Raw genomic sequence first — 18293 nt, 5'->3', positions numbered from 1 at the left:
GGGAGTGACATGCAACAATGGCCCCTCTCAATTGAGATTTGATTTCTCTCCCTCCGAAGTTGCGAGGGACCAATCAGGGCCCAGTATGCAAATATGGGGCGGGTTTATCACCAGAGGCATTTTTTAAATTTGCTCCTCGGAAATGCAGGTTCCACACAGAGATTCCAGACTAATATCTACGCAGTGATATTAGTCTGGCCATGCCAGGATAGGTCTGGACAGCCAGGGAATCAAACCGCAGACTCGCTGTCAGGCATTAGATCTTATGTTGTATGCACCCTAACCACTCAGCTATCTCTTCCTCGGGCACCCCCATCCTTGCATATCTTTGTCTCAGACACCAATTCCTTTTGAAATGAGTTAGACATACAGTACCTGTACTGTACAAGCACTGTTCTGTGGGACAGGTCTGGCGGATTCAGAGAAAACTAGATGACGTTAAAATGAAAATGAATCTCCGCCACTGACTGTATTCAGGCATTGGCGTCACACTCAGGGTGGTGCAAGAAGCATATTATGCTGCAGCCTACCTTGGCTCTCCACCAGGTCTTTCTTCTTGCTGTTGCTGTCACAGCTCACATGAAAGAAGCTAAAGAGGAGATGGTGCCTCTCGTGGAGCTGAGTCGGCAACTCTATCTTTATCTTGGAAACGAGAAAAATAGAACAAAAACAAAAACAAAACATATGCTGGGTTTAGCCAGAAAACATCAGGTTGGAGAATTACAAATATCTGTGGAGCATTTCTGTTGAGGATTTGCAAAGCTTATAGATAATCCCACAACTTCAGAGCGGCTGCCTTCAATATGAAACTAAGCTTTTCCTAGAAAGGCACTTCAAACTAAGCCTTTCTATGAAGGCAGACAGGGAGATAGATAGATACATCCATAATTCTTTGAAAGGGAGGGACTTACTTTTTTCTTTGCCATTAGTCTGTGATTTGAGTTGGAACTTGGCGCTATGTATGGACACCTCCTAATCAATCAATCAATCAATCAAAATGTTGCCCTCACCCACATCTCTTACTGATTGACAACCCGTTTTGGTGCCCTTCCGGAAAAGTCTTCACCAACAGGGTGAGGGGCTGCCGACACGTTTCGGCACCATTTTACCGCTACTTCAGCAGCCCCCAGACACTATTTCGGCGCTATAACTTGTAAATACTCCACTCCTTTTTCCTTTTTTCCCCAGGAGTTTGGTGCCACCACGAGCTTGGTGCCCTGGTCTGCAGCCCCTAAAGACCGTGCAGTTCCTAAAGACCATTAAGCCGGGCCTGCACAAACACACACACAGGAGCAATCACAACACCACGCATCGCTGCGGGCAGGGTAATTAACTTGGCCATCGATTCAAACAACAGACGTGTTGTTTTGAACGACCTCTGCATGTTTCTACCTCGTCATAGAACTCAGGATTCTGTTGGTGGTGAAGGACTGCTGCATAGGCCTGCTTGGTGAAGAGAGGTCCCCCTGGACGCCCGTAGATACACTGCAAAACATGAACAGAGAGAGAGAGAGACGGAGAGCATGAGACACAACAGAGATAGAGTACGCTAGAGAGATAAAGGGAGTGACAGAGTGGCACAAGACTGTAAGGTGAAACCTTATTGAATTTTTCACCTTTTCAATTAGTTACACTGAAAGACTGTAAATAAGCAGTAAAAGCAGTATGTTGCTGTAGTTGTTGTTATTGTTGTTGTTGTTGTTGTTGTTGTGTTTCTGTTGGGTGTGATGTACCTTTAAGGGCTGAGCATCCTCCTCGTCAGAGTCCTTGAACTCAATGCAAACTGCAATATTCCTGGCCTGGATGACAGGAGTAGAGGAAATTAAAGGACAAAAAGGTAAAGTGTGGGAAAGAGCGATGACGTGGCAAACGAATGGAAAAGTACTCCCCTCAAAACGTTTCTTTAACAAAAGGAGGATAACATATGTGTATATATGTATATATACATATATATACACATATACATATATATACATATACACATACATACATACATACATACATACATACATACATACATACATACATACATACATACATACATACATACATACATACATACATACATACATACATACATACATACATACATACATATATATATATATATATATATATGTGTGTGTATATGTGTATATAGAGAGAGAGAGAGAGAGAGAGAGAGAGAGAGAGAGAGAGAGAGAGAGAGAGAGAGAGAGAGAGAGAGAGAGAGAGTTCTATGTAGGACTGACCCAATGAAGCCCAGCATTAATGCATTAATCAGGAGCTGCAGTGGTTCAGTAATATAATTCTATCCAGTCTTTGCTGCTTGGCTGAGTAGACCTGGAACCTGTGCCAGGGCTCTCATCAGCTTAACAGGAACATTTAATGATTAGGATAAGAGTGCTTTAGCCAAAACAAAAGCATTTAGATTTTCCAATAAAACCACTGTAAAAAAAAAAGTTGAGCATGTGAGAGTGCTTCAGACAACGCCTCGCAACGTTTCATGTTGCGTGCTAAGGCCAAATGTTGATTATGGGGATTGGATGAAAAATAGATCTGAACAGCTTGGTTCGGCTTATAGAATAGCTTGATATTTAATGACAATAGAAATTATAATCATTTATTAGCCTGCAATTCAAAGCCATGCACTGTGGTTGTTGGCATTTGTTAGGTACTTTCCACTTTTTGTTAGGTCCACTTTGTGGATTACCATGGGGATTTTACCTTTCTCTTTTGGATTACCACATGGATTTTACTTTACTTTTTTTTGTTTTACCTCATGTGGACCATGTCACTATCATATAAGATACAAGTCTATACCATTCCAGTGCTGTACTGTACAGTATACCTCATGTACCTGTTGCAATCTTTTTGCACCTTATGCCTAACCACATGTACATACTGTACCTGCTACTTTTTACGCTATATGTATAAATGTACATGTCTCTGATTTAGACATATGCTAGGTTTGATGTTTACCTGGTATCCTAGTTTCTTTGAAGCACTGCATTTTTCTCTTTGCAGTTTGCACTCTACTTGCGTGACCATTTTACCCGTCGTCGTTTGTTGACTAGGGTTCGGGCCATTTTCTGTGATCTAGCACTTGTACGTCGCTCTGGATAAGAGCGTCTACTAAATGCCTAAATTGGACGATAGCATCAGCAACAATAGCATGGTGTACCTTAGCGAAGGACTTCTGCCCGTCATATTTGAGGTGTTTGGGATAGACATAGAGGTGATTGTTGTAGATGGTGAAGGGCTGGGAACACTTAGCGATGCAGGGAACAAACTCCTCCACCTCCAGCAGGGCACTGCCCGGCCCGTTCCCTTCAAAGTTCTTCACGGGGATGTAGGAGGAAGTCACACAATCTGCACACAGAGGGGAGGCAGGAACAAAATATTGAATTGAAATCACCCAAAACCCTATTTCCTCCAAACTCATCCAAGCTGGATAGTGAGATCCAAGATCTAACAATGATTTTCTTACTATGATCATAATTTTCATCACATATCCAGCCTTTATTCGCGCTGAGGGAGGTCGTTATATTTTCTTAGTGTCTTTGTGAATAAATAAGACTATGGGTATGTGTTGAACAAATTATAATAGAAAAAAAGTCTGGGTGATACCGGTAATCTATAATTATTTATTTGTCAGTTTATTATCATTGGGCCTTTAAGGAATTTATGTTATTGTTCTGTGTGTATATGCAAATCATGTCACGAATTAGGTCTGAGTGTTTCTTGTGTGTGCGTGCGCACGCGTATGTGTGTGTGTCTAGGTGTGTAGGTGTGAGCGAGTGGTTGCATGTTTGTTACTCTTGCTTTGTTTTCGTGTGTGTCTTGCCCCTGTCTAACTGTCAATCTCCTGTCACTCTAGAGCCGTCACTCATCATCTCATTCTATTCAACCAGTTATGGAAAGAGACAGTTGTGACAACTCCGTTCACTCCAAGGAACCCATAACAGTTTCTGGCTCTTGGAGCCTCTCAATAGTTTCGACCGTTTGTGATGCACTTTTGGGACGTTTAAGAATCAGACTGTATATTATCATCACATCTGAATCAATTTAAAATGTAACTCGAACTTTCTGAGGTCTACGTGAATCCTGAGTTTAATCTGTGCCATTTTCCAGCATGCTTTTTTCCCCTTTTTGCTTGACCAACAAGTTTGCTTCGCTCGGATACACCTGCTGATACAAACTCAGCCTGTTCGACTTCGATTTTATTACCAGCTGTTCACTTGTGTTTTTAATTTTGTATCTGTCTGTTCGTGGAATTAATGTCCCTGTTTATCGTAACTGTAATTAATTTATAAAATGTCACCATAACTGCTACCTGTGTCTGTCTGCTTTTGAGTCCTATTCTGTGCCTGACATGCCAGTACATAATATGGCAAATTAACTTGAACTTGTATTGTCATTTGTATTGGTGAATGACTACTTCATTGGTTTTGTCCCCAGTGACATGAAACAGTATGATTTCAATCTTAAAATGATATACTTTTAGTACAGTAACCAATAATTGCATTATTGAAAGAGTTCCAAATTATCAGGGTTAGGACGAAGAAAACACTTTGTGAGTTCCCTCTATGTACAGTACATATAATATTCTTATAATTAGATAATTAGAAATGAAAAAATACACATTTTGAGGGCTTACTGGTCATATCTGGAGCCACATTGTCAATGGTTACATCCAAGTTCCCCAAGAGCACAGGAAGCTTGGCCATTTTCTCAGGTCTGAAAGGGCAGGGAGAGAGAGGAAGGGGGAAAGACGGAGAGAGGTAGAGGGGGAGAGAGAGAGAGAGCGAGAGAGAGAGAGAGAGAGAGAGAGAGAGAGAGAGAGAGAGAGAGAGAGAGAGAGAGAGAGAATTCATCCAAACCACTGTGCTGGATATCATGCATATTGCTTAATTTATACATGTCGGAGTCATGTGCTGAAAATAGCAGATCTACAAGTCATGATGCAATGTGTTCTGAGCTACTTTCAGCGCACGACAACATCGCATAACAAAGTATATATTGGGCTTAACAGTATTCTGAAGACATTGTCTGAGGAAAGAAACTGGTGCAGAGGACCAGAGACAGAGGAATGGAGGGGGCTGAGTATAAACTTACTTTCTAAAATCTGTCAGCAGTTTGAACATGTCTTCGTCTGACATCCTGCTGCTGTCCTGTCGGTAGAGAGCGGAGAAGCGGGCACTTTTGTCCAAAGTTCCCGAAGCATCTTTGAACACGGGCCTACCAGAACAGACAGAGAGTGACACACCGACATTGACTGACAAACACATCACCAATGCACAACGACACCGCAGTTCAAATGCACCCCCCCCCCCCCACACACACACCCACCCACACACACACCAAAAACAAACTACATTCCTCCTCCGCAGCTTTCCTCTGGATTTGTATGCAAAAAAATAAATCTCTTGCCTGAGATGCCCTCCTGTAAATAAGTACCCAGTTGTTTGAGAAACCAATAAATCAAGCTGTCCACCAACAGATGTTCTACAACTCTCTGAAAACAACTAATGCGAAGCATAGCTCTACAACCTTGCAGGTGTTATTGATGGTTTTCAGTACCTAGCGGCCCAGGCGAAGGGCATTCTGTATTGTCCCAGTCTGCTGCAAGCCGTCTTAGCGTTCTTCAGCACCTTCTGCGCCACCTGCTCAGGAATGGGGAATTATTATTCATGAGGTCCTAATTTCGTCAGGCAACTCCACTCAGACCACATGTACCTCGGGGAGCTGTCCTCCTCCTACAATTTGCTGTTGTTGGCTGCTCGGCTGTTTAGGGAGTTTCACTGCCTTGCTTAGTGGCACATTGCCAGTTAGTATTAAGAGTGAGAAGAGTGCTCTTCCTCCTTTCCCAAGGAATTTTAAAGTAGAACTGGCAACGTTTCCTATATAACCTCACACTTTACTATTAAGCCCTATATATACTGTACTTTGTTGTACGATGAATAGCAAAAATAGCCAATCTACAAGCTTCTGTTGATCTGCAAATTTCTTTTTTTTAGTTTTCACCTATAATGACATGGAAAAAATAGGGTCATCAGGTTTGAAGTGGTTAAGCTTTAAAGTGGTCAGACATACAGCAGAAGTTGCCAGTCTATTGCAGTAGCATTCGAAGATTGTGGAAGACTTGCCTTGGCTTGAGAGACTAATGACTTTATAACTACGCAGTGAGGTTTAGCCAACACTAACTCAATTATTCAGTTAAGTGGGGTAATGTTTTAAGGACTATGGAGAATGGTTAAGTAATCACAATTTCTAAAAATACAGTAACGTATGTATGATATGCTGCATGGAAGAAGCTATGAATAGACAATGACATGTAATGACAGAGGTATGGTCATTTAATCTGTGTACCTTGGCCGAGTCTGAACTTTTCATGTACGGCTCAGTGCAGTGAGTAATTCCTCCCTGGAGCACCTTCTCTATCCTGGCCACCAGGAAGATCTCGGGGTGGGGGCACGTGACAGAGAACACCCCCTGTCTGGGGTACTGGAGGGCCCCGTCCAGGAGCCTACCGGCCAGCCTGTGGACCACCAGGGAGCTGTCGCTATTGCCATTGACTTGGTGTTCCGACCCCACGCCTGAACTGGAGGCGGAGGTCAACTGTCGGACCAGGGGATGGTTGAGGTCCACGTGGAAGTCTGCCGAGATCTTTCTGCTGTTCTGGACGTCGAAGAGCGACAGAACCACGTAGAAAGGCTCCACCTGGAGTTTGTGAGGGGGAGGGAAAAGCGAGCACCTATTTTAGTCCATATCCATCTTTCCCACATGTGGGTTTATGTTTTCATACTTCAAACTCATCTTTCCATACGCTCATACCACCATGCAGTGGCAAAATTCTTCTACAGTTAGGTTTCCTTTCCATCACACGTTGCACGTGTGTCTGAGTGTGTGTGTGTGCGTGTGTGTCTGAGTGTGTGTGAGTGTGCATGCGTGCGTGTGTGTGTATGTGTGTGTGTTGGTAGCGGCAGGGCTAATGGCTGTGGTTTCCCAGCAGCAGAGAGCTACTGCAGTCCTTCTCCCACACAGCCAGACCTCGGGGACTGACAGCAGGAAACCGGCTTCAGACAAAACACTAATGCATGATGGGAGGCCCAGGCTGGTTGCTATGGCGGTGTCCACTCCCCCCCCCCCCCACCCCCCATGCCAGCGGCCCTAGCAGGCCTGGCCATCGAGGGCGTCACAGCACTCTGTGATCTCCTTAACTGATTTAGACGTCGCTCTCATTTGCGAAAGCACATTTCCCAGAATTATGAGAAAAGCAAAGTGGGTTTCCGCACTCTGCGTGCGCGCATCCTAGTGTCATGTTTGAGCGTCGGTGTGTGTGTATGTGTGTGTGTGTGTGTGTGTGTGTGTGTGTGTGTGTGTGTGTGTGTGTGTGTGTGTGTGTTGTGCATTGTAAATTGGTCATTAGCACCCACATTTGTTGTGGGTCCTTCTTCGTTGTCAGACACACAGCTCTGGAGGTTGAAGGCGAGGTCGTGGCAGCTGACCAGGACTCTTTTCCCAAACTTCTCCTCAAACTGACGCACGTCTGGCTCGATCCCCGAGAAATCCAGTTTCTATGGAAACACAGGCTGTTAGCACAGAGGTTGGAAGGAATTTCATCTCCACAATAGCCCTTATTAACAAAATCATTTATATAGATAACAGAAACGTGTTCTTACAATACTGCATGTTGCATTGCACCGAGAAATACTGTACATTCAATGCATTCAAAGTATTAGCTGTGAGTATAAGCTGTCACCTGTGTATCAGGGTCCAGCGTGAACAGTTTAAGGCGAGTGGTTTCACTTCTCATCTTGGACTCGATATCTCGAGCAGTCTGTCAAAAAGATTTAACACATAAAAAAATAACAGGAAAGAAGGGAATATGCTTGTCCATCATGCTCAATAATGTATACGGTAGCCCAATACTCTATGAGGTGATGGGAAGTCAAATAGTCATTATGGTGCAGAAGTTTGCCGAAGCTCGTGACAGGATGACATGTTATAAAATATATAACAGACAGTATTTGAAAGAGAATGAGAATCAGAAATGGTAGTAACAAAAGTAATGAATAACAATCATTTTGTGGTCAGGGTGTAATTATTATGAGAATGATCTTTCATTCTGCTTCATTTCAAAATAGAAAAATCTATTCATGTTCCCTCTGCTCGGCTGGTAAATACTGCAAAGTTCCCAGATGTTCCATTGTTATGAATATTATTAACTCACAGACAAAAATTATTCACTTGCTAACACAAAAAATAACTGTTTGCATAGAGGTTGTAACACAAAGAAACTGATGTTTCCTCAATATTCTTTTCCTCAACTGTTCAATCCAGTAAACCCTTATCTTAACTCACCACTGATGTGGTTACAGAGAACAAAAATACATAGATCCTGTATATAAACAGAGCAGGCCTATGCCTTCAAGTGGTTGCTCTCAAACTGCCACGTTCCACCGCTGGACAGCCCTCCACTGTGAAGCACGTTGGCCTGATGTGGCCTCTGCATTTGGAGGCCATACATATACGCACTGTCCCAGATGTCTGCTGGGTTAGCATTTAGCACCCACAAGAGGAAGGGCAGGTCTGCTCCCTAGCCTTTGGACTCTGGCTCATAGGAAGCACAGCTGTTTACTTCGGCTAAACAAAGAAGGACCCAGTTATAGTTCAGACAACCTGCGCAGAACATCTGATGCCCAGATCGTTCTTTAATAAAGGCGTCTCCCACTTTAATGATCTAAAAGCTCACAACGTGTCACGATGCAACGGGTTGTGAGCTATTTTCACCACCCGACACCATTGTATGACTAAATATAACATAGTGCTTAAGTGGTTAAGACTGTATACAGTATACAATAGGTGTTAGCTGTGACATAGTCAAAACAGAAGGCTATAAAGACGTGTGTTTAGTGTAAAACAGAGAGAGCAGGGTACCTGAAAACTGTCTTGGAAACTTCCAGAGGAAGGGTCTGTTTTTCCGATCTCATCGTCTGTGGGAGAGATTAACAGGAGGTGAGTTAGCAAATGGAAGGATGGAACTTAAACACAGGAGACAGGTTGGCATCTCTGACAGAGCCATGGAGGGTTAGGAAATAACTGCTGCTAATAATTTGTTTTCCACACATGAAGGGGTTTAAATGAGGAAACATCCTTGATACAAATTATTCAGCGATTACTGCAGCAATAATCAAAACAAACAGCTCAAAACAACACACACACCGTCATGAAGGTCCCCATTCCTCTTCTCCTGCATGGCCTGTTCGAAGCAGCTGTGGAGGATCTTGTTGAGCGTGTTGATCCACTCGTCCATCTCCACCTCGCTGTCGGCAGCCAGCAGGTAGGTGCTTTTATCCTGCATCTTCAGCTCAAAGGCAAACCGACGCACCTTGCTGTTCTGAAAGACCACGCAGACAGCAAGGCAGGCAGAGTCAATACATTTAAAACAGTGGTTCTGAAACTTTTTCATTTCAAAGACCTACATAACTCTCAGGGTTACAGACCTGTAAGGGTCCATTTGCCCTGAGGGTCCCTGGACCCCACTTTGAGAACCACTGAATTAAACGATAGGAAATCTCTTTAGTACTTTGTTAAGTCAGACAGCAGGTGAGCTGAGAGGGAGACACAGGAGAGAAGGCTCTGTGGAACTAGAATCCATCTCAGCAGGGTCATACAGTATGTGATGTGAGGAACCATGTGTTAGCATGAACACTAATAACCAGATTACTGGGAATAATCAGGCTATGGTACAGTAAGTATCTGAGGCTCATTTAGCTGTAAATGGTATTGTATTGCATATGAACTATACTGTTGGCCTTATAACCACCCATCCTGTAACCCTCTTTAATTGGAGAAATGACAGTCGGCTTTACTGCCCCCTTTTTTCTTTCCCAGATCTATAAGCTTTCAGCATGGCACTGTACTACTCAGTCTGAGCTTGTAGATCTGGTGGGTGGTTAATCACTACTACAGCTGCCTGTTTGTGAAGTTGCTCTCTTGTTGTATATATAACACGCCCTCTTCATGTAATGTATGTATGAAGACCCACAGTGCTCGAAACGTTTGTAACTAAATACATTTTCTACTGGGAGCTACAGTGTGCGAACTTCCCTCCCTTCCCTCCTTAAGTATCTGAGGCTATAACCTATGTTTCACTCAAAACTTAAGTTTCTCTGTAAACTTTGGTGAAGCTGTTGTGTCTTACGGCTATGTATTCAGAGGTGCACATCATGACCAACAACAAATAACAGACCAGAAATTTTGCCTAATGGGGGTGCTAGAGGAAAGTTCATGGGATCATTAAATCATTAGGTTTCTTCCTATTGGGAGCAAGAATGTACATGATAAATTTCATGGCAATATGTCTGTATTGATTACATTTGATATTTGTCCTAGTATTAACAACTGTAGATCTTCTTCACGGCAACCATATTGACATGAAATTGTACAGTGAAGCCAAGTGTTACCGATGATATTAATTGAAGGTAGGGTAAGTGATATTTTTTGGTTAAAACAAAAACGTTTTTTGTTAAAAGGTTAAAGCACTACTTTCTGATATCATTGCTATAGATGTGTTTGTTCAGTAACAGGAGTCTCCCCATCTTTTCAATAAACAGAAAATACATTTTCAGGTGGGTTGCAAAATTTCAGCCAATCAGAGAGTACCATTCCAATTTTGTCTGCTTATTTCTTTGTGTCATCACTTCCTATTTCACTTTAATCTGTATCCTGTCTGAGTTCTCTATCCTGATTGGATAAAATTGGTATCCCGACCTGGAAATGCATTTTCTGTTTAATAAAGAGCTGGAGAGACATGGAGACTCCTTTTACTGAACACACACTCTATAGCAATGAGTACTATCAGAATATAGAGCTATTTAACACTTATTTTAACCAAAGAAAATCACTTACCCTACCTTAAAGGATCCATTCCATTTAGTGAAGCGGAACCTTTCCAGTGTGCAAACATGCAAAATAGCAGCACCCAGACTCTGTTTGACCTGAACGGAATGGAACTTTAATTAGTGCCATTGGTAACACGTGTTTACCCTACTATTTCATGTCAAAATGGCTGCTGGGAAAGGCCTATTCTAAATGCTTAAAAGACGCATGGCAAGTTTGTTGTTACAGTTATAACAATGACAGAGTCTTCAATTCTGTTTTCTGTGTGGTGTCATCTCCTTCAGAGGTGTTCTCTCTGCCTGGTTCCAGTTTCTTCTTTCTCTCTATGTAGTAGGGGGCACTAAGTGAAAAATCGTTACGCGGCGGATAAAAGCATGAAATTTGATACAGATGTCCCTTGGGTCATCCTAAAACATCCTAGAAGGGGTGCCCAAAAAAATCTGAAACAGGAAGTGAGTTATGGACAAAATCCAAAATGGCCACCTAAACTGTTGACCGTTGACTCAAAAGACACCAAAAGAATCTCCAAAAAGCATAAAATGTGGCACACATGTCCCTTGGGTCATCCTAAGACATCCTAGAAGGGGTGCCCACAAAAATCTGAAACAGGAAGTGAGTTATTGACCAAATTGAAAATGGCCGCCTAGTGTTGTCGATTGACTCAAAAGACAACTAAAGAATCTCCAAAAAGTATAAAATGTGTCACACATGTCCCTTGGGTCATCCTAAGACATCCTAGAAGGGGTGCCCCAAAAAGTCATCAACAGGAAGTGAGTTATTGACTAAATTGAAAATGGCCGCCTACAGTGTTGGCGATTGACTCAAAAAGCCTATAGAATCTCCAAAAAGCATACAATTTGGCACATATGTCCCTTGGGTCATCCTAACACATCCTAGAAGGGGTGCCCAAAATAATCTGAAACAGGATGTGAGTTATTGACTCGCATCATCTTTCAACAGTGTTGAAAGATGATGCAAGATACCGAAAGAATCTCATAAAAGCATGAAATGTGGTACAAATGTCCCTTGGGTGATCTGAACGCCTAAGTGACCGCCTAAAGCAGTTGACACAAAAGAAAACATAAAGGGACGTCATAAAAGTGTATAATTTGGTACGTACATTGAGTGCTTCTTAATATATCCTAGAAGGGGTTATTTATTTGTTTGTTTGCTTGTTTATTAAACTTTTTAGGAAATTTAGGAAAGAAATTCTAAATGGCAGTTGACCATGGCAGTCTGCATATTATGCAGACTCAATACAACAGGTTATGCAGTGCATAACCTGCCGTATTTTGTAGTCTACCTTCTGTTTTCATTTCTACATCACTTATTTATTTTACTTTCTGCATTATTTTTTTATTGTACTCTTTGAATCTTCTTTATTTATCTAACTCTCTGCATATTCTTATTTATTTTACTCTGCATCTTATCTTACTCTGCATATTCTTATTTTACTCTCCGCATCTTATTTATTTTGCACTCTACATCTTCTTGCTTGTTTTACACTCTATCTTCTCATGTATTTTCTTCTTGATCATTACTGTTTTTTTGTGATTAGTGTTTAGTAACTACATGTATTCATGTGTGCCATTTCGCAATTACCAGCATATTGGCATAATGCTCTGCAAGGTAACCCAGCATCCCGGCATCTACACTTTCTCGAACAGAAGGGCTCAGCTTTGCAGCAACACTTGAGTTCTCTACAAACTTAAGCAGCCTCTGGCAAGAGTGTCCATAAAGGTGTCCACGAATCAGCGACTTTAATCCATCCAAATTTGTCAGGAGAGGGTAGAGATTGCATAGCTTTCAGGCTTCTGGACCAAATGCCAGATTGGCTGCTCGATTTGAATATTGTAGCAGTGCAGCCCGTGTGGGAGGAGTGTTTTCCATTGAGAGACTATTAAAACTTTTTTTGGCACCCCTTAGGATGCATTCAGATCACCCAAGGGACATTTGTACCAAATGTCATGCTTTTATGAGATTATTTTTTATGAGTGTATTTTGCATCATCTGTCAACACTGTACACGGCCATTTTCAATTTAGTCAATAACTCACTTCCTGTTTCAGATAATTTCAGGCACCCCTTCTAGGATGTCTTAGGATGACCCAAGGGACATGTATGCCAAATTGTATGCTTTTATGAGATTCTTTAGTTGTCTTTTGAGTCAATCGACAACACTGTAGGCGGTCATTTTCAATTTTGTCAATGACTCACTTCCTGTTTAAGATTTTTTTGGGCACTCCTTCTGGGATGTCTTGGGATGACCCAAGGGACATGTATGCCAAATTGTATGCTTTTATGAGATTCTTTAGTTGTCTTTTGAGTCAATAGATAACACTGTAGGCGGCCATTTTCAATTTTGTCAATAACTCTGTTCCTGCTTAAGATTTTTTTAGGCACCCCTTCTAGGATGTCTTAGGATGACCGAAAGGACATGTGTGCCAAATTGTATGCTTTTATGAGATTCTTTAGTTGTCTTTTGAGTCAATCGACAACACTAGGCGGCCATTTTCAATTTAGTCAATAACTCACTTCCTGTTTCAGATTCCTTTGGGCACCCCTTCTAGGATGTCTTAGGATGACCCAAGGGACATATGTGCCAAATTGTATGCTTTTTGGAGATTCTTTTGGTGTCTTTTGAGTCAACGGTCAACAGTTTAGGTGGCCATTTTGAATTTTGTCCATAACTCACTTCCTGTTTAAGATTTTTTTGGGCACCCCTTCTAGGATGTTTTAGGGTGACCCAAGGGACATCTGTATCAAATTTCATGCTTTTATCCGCCACGTAACGATTTGGCCATTTTTGGTGGTTAGTACCCCCTACTAATGGTGACAATACTCTCTCTTGGGTCTGATGAGGAGCCACACTGTTGAAATGTCACTATATGCCTCTGTGTAAATAAATAAGTTGAGGGGGAACCCTGCAGTTTTTCTTTGTTTTGGACTCTAATGACATTCCCTTCAGCATCTCGATGAAAATGGATTTGTTTTGAATATCGCCGCTGTTGTGCAGAGATCTTGCATCTCCGTAATATTTCATCTTTTAATGTCTTTTCAGAAATTAATGCCCTATTTTATACTTCTTTGTATGACAGCTTCGCGCAAAAGTAGCGACAATAGCCGATCAACATGTCAGAACTTGGGAAGTTGTGAGCTTGTGCTAGTTGTGAGCTTGTGCTAGTCTAATCGTTTAGAAAATAATCGATAGTTGCAGGCTAGCCCTACTCTGATTAGCAGCCAAGATGATTGGGACACTAAACAGGTGTGACCTATCAGTGCTGTCCTTTTGAATTGTCATAGGTTAAACACAGCTGAAGCTAATAACATTAACTCTGATCTGCTTCATTTAGGTGTGATCAGTTACGATAACCAGGCTGTTGCGATTTATGCTTGAACTTTTTAGCATACGTAGGAATGCTGTGGGAGAGTCAACTGTAGTCTCAGTCATCCATCTTCAGGACCCCTCAGTTGTGTTACAGGTGATTTTTTGTTATTTGTATTTCAAGGGCAATGGTTGCACATTCAAACAGGGTCATCCTTATGTTGCCAGGGTCCTATGTTCCCCAGGGTCCTATGTGAGATCATGATAAAGGGTCCTACTATATGTTTCCCCAGGGTACTATGTTCCACAGTCCTGTCAAAGGGTCCTCCCAAGGTCCTATGTTCCCAAGTTTGACATATTATGTAAACCACGCCCCCCATTTTTTTAATGTTGTATTGGCATTTCTTTTTTTGTCTTTTTCCTGGCTTGTTCGTTTATAAACCTGATTGTCCGGGGGAAGTAGCTATTGAGCAATCTGCTGCCAGTGGCTCTGTGGCTACGAAGCCTCTTGCCATGTGGTAGCATCCGAAACACTCCATGGTTGGGATGGCTATAGACCATATTCACACAGCGGCCATATTGGAATTTAACATTGAAAGTGCCGCCACCCGGGGTGGCTACTTTCATTGACTTCATAGAAACATGGCCGCCGTGTGAATATGGTCTATGGTTTTTGATAAGCCTGCAAGCTTTAACCCATTTATACCTTGAACACCTATACGTTGTTATACCTTTCAAGCTGGGAACACCTCTGTGTGCAGTTGTTTCTATATACAGTATACAGCAACATTAATTAAAAAAAAAAGATTTGAATAAAGATTTAAACTTTTTCAGAAAACGTCAGGATTTAGAAGGCGTTTTTAGAATCGGCCTCAGGTTTAAACAGACTGACACAATAGGAGGGATAATGTGTGTTAACATAATATTGAACTGGGGAACATTGGACCCTGGGAATATAGCACCTGGGAAGCATAGGTATCCTTCCATTTATACAGTCTATTTGTCCCTGTTTTACGAATGATTCGTAAAACAGGGACAAATATATTTTATTGTGAGCTGAATTATAATGATTAAAAACGTTCACCTCCTCAGTTTCTAGAGGAGAAAATGGTTTCATATGTTTGACCATGTACATATTTTCGTTTCCTTGATAGAAACTCATAATAATAAATTAGTCGCCTTTAGTTGCTGTTGGGGTATTTGTCATTGTATATTTGAACATACGTAAACTATGTCCTCTGCATTTAACACATCTTAACTATTAAAAGCATTGGGCGCTATAACTACAACACCTGGGGAGCAGTTAGTGGGCTGGGCGAGACTGGGTGGGCCGGGGAGCGAAACCGGCAACCTTCCTATTCCCAGGCGGCGTCTCTACCCACTCAGCTACTGCCGCAATATGCCTCATATCCCCATGAACCATGCCAGCTGTTAAGTCTTATTCTTTAACAGATTTGCATCTCCGTTGGGTGCATGCACTCTCCTGTGTATGTTTGAAGTCCCATTCTGCAGCTGATTAGAGAAAGGAGGCTGACTTGTGCATACTCCTTCTGTGTTTAGGTAGGTTCTTAAGCTTGAGGGATGTGGCCTGGAAATTTGGACTGAATCCTCTGAAAAATGTTTGTTTAATTTTTCTGAAAATGTTTTGGTTACTTGAACTGGTTTATTTGCAACAGTTGGTTGAGTTTACATTTGTTTAGTAAACAATTGAAAATTAAAGGACTGAACTTCCATTTTCCGCCTCCTTCTTGCGGAAGCACGATTATACCAGTATGTAGTAGCCTTGGGATACAACAGTTCCAGAGCCATGTGGCCCAAAGAGCAGCAACCTATCTCCTGTTTCTATAGACGAATCCACAGAGCGAATGCCTGTAGCTGCGGTGTTAGACTCCTGATGCGGTGTGCATTCTGACACCGCAGTTATGATTGCCTAAAAGCAGTGTGTCTGTGGATTCGTCTATAGAGTGAGGCGGCTTGATGCACAAGTACATCCCCCAGCCATGGTGTAAAAATACACCCCCTGGACATGAACCTAGTATGTCGCAGGAACTTACCCCCAATCCAACCCTTGATGCTGAGTGCCAAGCAGGGAGGATTGAGTCCCATTTTTATAGTCTTTTGTATTACACTGTACTTATACTCTACTGTACAGCTGTCATACTGCAACCTCCACTACTCTACCAAACTACAGCTTCCACTGCTGTACTAAACACCACTCTACAGTACAGTGCATTGTACCTGAACGACGCCCATGCAGGAGTCGAGGAAGATGGTCCCCTTAGGTTCCTTGGAGGTCTTCTCATCCTTGTAGAAGTTGAGGTTGTAGGAACCGTCTCCCAGCTGAGCCAGATGGAAGTACCTTCTCTTGAAGGACTAGGGGGGGTGGAAATGGAGAACATAAACAGACCGAATGGGCCTCTTTTCTCTAAAAATACCACATAGTGGAGACAGGGCGTGGGAAACTTAAAGAAAATTCACTTCAAACTACAGGCTACTGTAGAAGAAAGAAAAAAAAAGAGCCAATATAGCTTCTGTATGAGAATTAAATGTCCCGGTAAACTCAAATTGAAAAGGAAGCTTTACTACATCATAACCGCACAAATGTTGAGGTACAAGTACTTACTTACACAAACAATGTTATGCGGTTGTGAAATGAGTCATCACATCTCTGCTGTTAAACTGTTAAAGGACACAGTGCGTCTAGTGGTGTAGGGCAGTGGTTTTCAAAGTGGGGTGACCCCCAGGGGTCATTGAGGGAGTTCCAAAATAGCCAATCTACAAGCTCACAACGCAATGTGATCTTGTAGATTGGCTATTTTGAAAACAATTTGAAATATCGTGAAACATTTTTTTAAATTTTTAATAATTTTGAAAAACCGTAACACAAATTTTCTCAGGGGATCCCTGGCATAAAATATTTTCGGATGGGGGCCCACAGCCAAATGCATATCAATTTGTGGGTCCTTGACATGAAGACGTTTGAGAACCACTGGCAGAGGGGCAGAGACCAACCAGAGTATCAGGGGGGTACTCGGCGGACACGTTTCATGACGGGGAAACCTGCTATTGCGTTACCACTCACCCTCATGGTGACACTGATAGCGCTGTTCATGTTTCCTTTGTACAGCCAGCCGTGTTTTGAGACCCCTCCCTTCTGGGAGCCCAGCGAGGCTGTGTCCTGTGGGAGGACAAGGTAATTAGGACACAGATCAGACTAGGGAACCCGCATGGGCGTGGCACGCAACCCAACAACAGGAGACAATGACGCACTCTCTTGCATGTGGGCTCGAACTCGCTGTACGTGTGTGTGAGCACACATAATCTCTAATGCTCGCCTGTCACTTGACCAAACACGCACGCACGCACACACGCACGCAGCAACGCGCACACACACACGCGCGCACGCATATATATTTCTAAACTTGTGAGGACGTCAACATTTTAGGACATACATGTTATGACTTATTTGTGATTTTTCTAAATGTTTTAGACATTTTCAACTCTAGCCCTGAAGACGAAAATAGCCGATCTACAAGCTCACAACGGGTTGCTGCGCGACACATTGTGAGCTTGTAGATCTGCTCTTTTCAGCACACACAAGTATAAATCAGGCATAACGCAAACCCCAAAACCTAAACTTAACCTCTAAATGCATGCGTAACCTAAATCTAACCCCAACGTGAATCATTTCCCAATTGTAAGCTAAAAATCACACCCAGTGTGAAGTGGGCGGTGTCTTGCTAGCTAATCACAATACTGAATGTCATTCAGTCATTCACTTAAAAAAAAACATAAATGTGTTAAAAAAAAACATAAATATGTTTTTTTTAAGTGCATAGTCCTATTTATAGGGCTATGCACATGTGTCATGTTTCACTAGCCAATCACAGTCCTGAATAGACTGTGATGGGCCAATCACGGTGCAGGGTTAGGGGGGTACACTGGTGGCCAATCACAGCGCAGGATTGGGGGGTGCAAATATCCAAACCTCACATATAGGGGCGGTTTCACCGCCCAAAAACACAAAAAATCTTTAACCATAACACAACAATTTCCCTTGAGAGGACCAGGACATTTTTCCT

General features: G+C 42.3%; 1 protein-coding gene across 7 annotated transcripts in view; it reads right to left on the bottom strand.

Annotated features, from left to right (window-relative positions):
* The window catches only part of LOC308080886 (dedicator of cytokinesis protein 9-like), a 103291-nt gene that overhangs the window by 31416 nt on the left and 53582 nt on the right, over window positions 1–18293 (bottom strand). For all 7 annotated transcript variants that reach the window (XR_013932759.1, XM_080422946.1, XM_080422948.1 and 4 more), the window contains exons 6-19: window positions 17294–17389; window positions 16450–16584; window positions 9208–9382; window positions 8923–8978; window positions 7745–7822; window positions 7419–7559; window positions 6352–6702; window positions 5563–5645; window positions 5098–5220; window positions 4640–4719; window positions 3164–3351; window positions 1734–1799; window positions 1393–1485; window positions 531–642 (exon numbers count right to left, since the gene is read on the bottom strand). Coding sequence is in view for 6 of the 7 variants with exons in the window: in XM_080422946.1 (XP_080279072.1) it covers window positions 531–642; window positions 1393–1485; window positions 1734–1799; window positions 3164–3351; window positions 4640–4719; window positions 5098–5220; window positions 5563–5645; window positions 6352–6702; window positions 7419–7559; window positions 7745–7822; window positions 8923–8978; window positions 9208–9382; window positions 16450–16584; window positions 17294–17389 (1777 nt within the window). In the remaining variant the exon portion in view is untranslated. The remainder of the gene's footprint in view (window positions 1–530; window positions 643–1392; window positions 1486–1733; window positions 1800–3163; window positions 3352–4639; window positions 4720–5097; window positions 5221–5562; window positions 5646–6351; window positions 6703–7418; window positions 7560–7744; window positions 7823–8922; window positions 8979–9207; window positions 9383–16449; window positions 16585–17293; window positions 17390–18293) is intronic.

Source organism: Gymnoscopelus braueri (assembly GCF_963280865.1).
Source record: "Gymnoscopelus braueri genome assembly, chromosome: 24".
Classification (NCBI taxonomy): Eukaryota; Metazoa; Chordata; class Actinopteri; order Myctophiformes; family Myctophidae; genus Gymnoscopelus; species Gymnoscopelus braueri.
The sequence above is the reverse complement of the archived record's forward strand: the minus strand, read 5'-3'. Positions and strand labels throughout refer to the sequence as shown.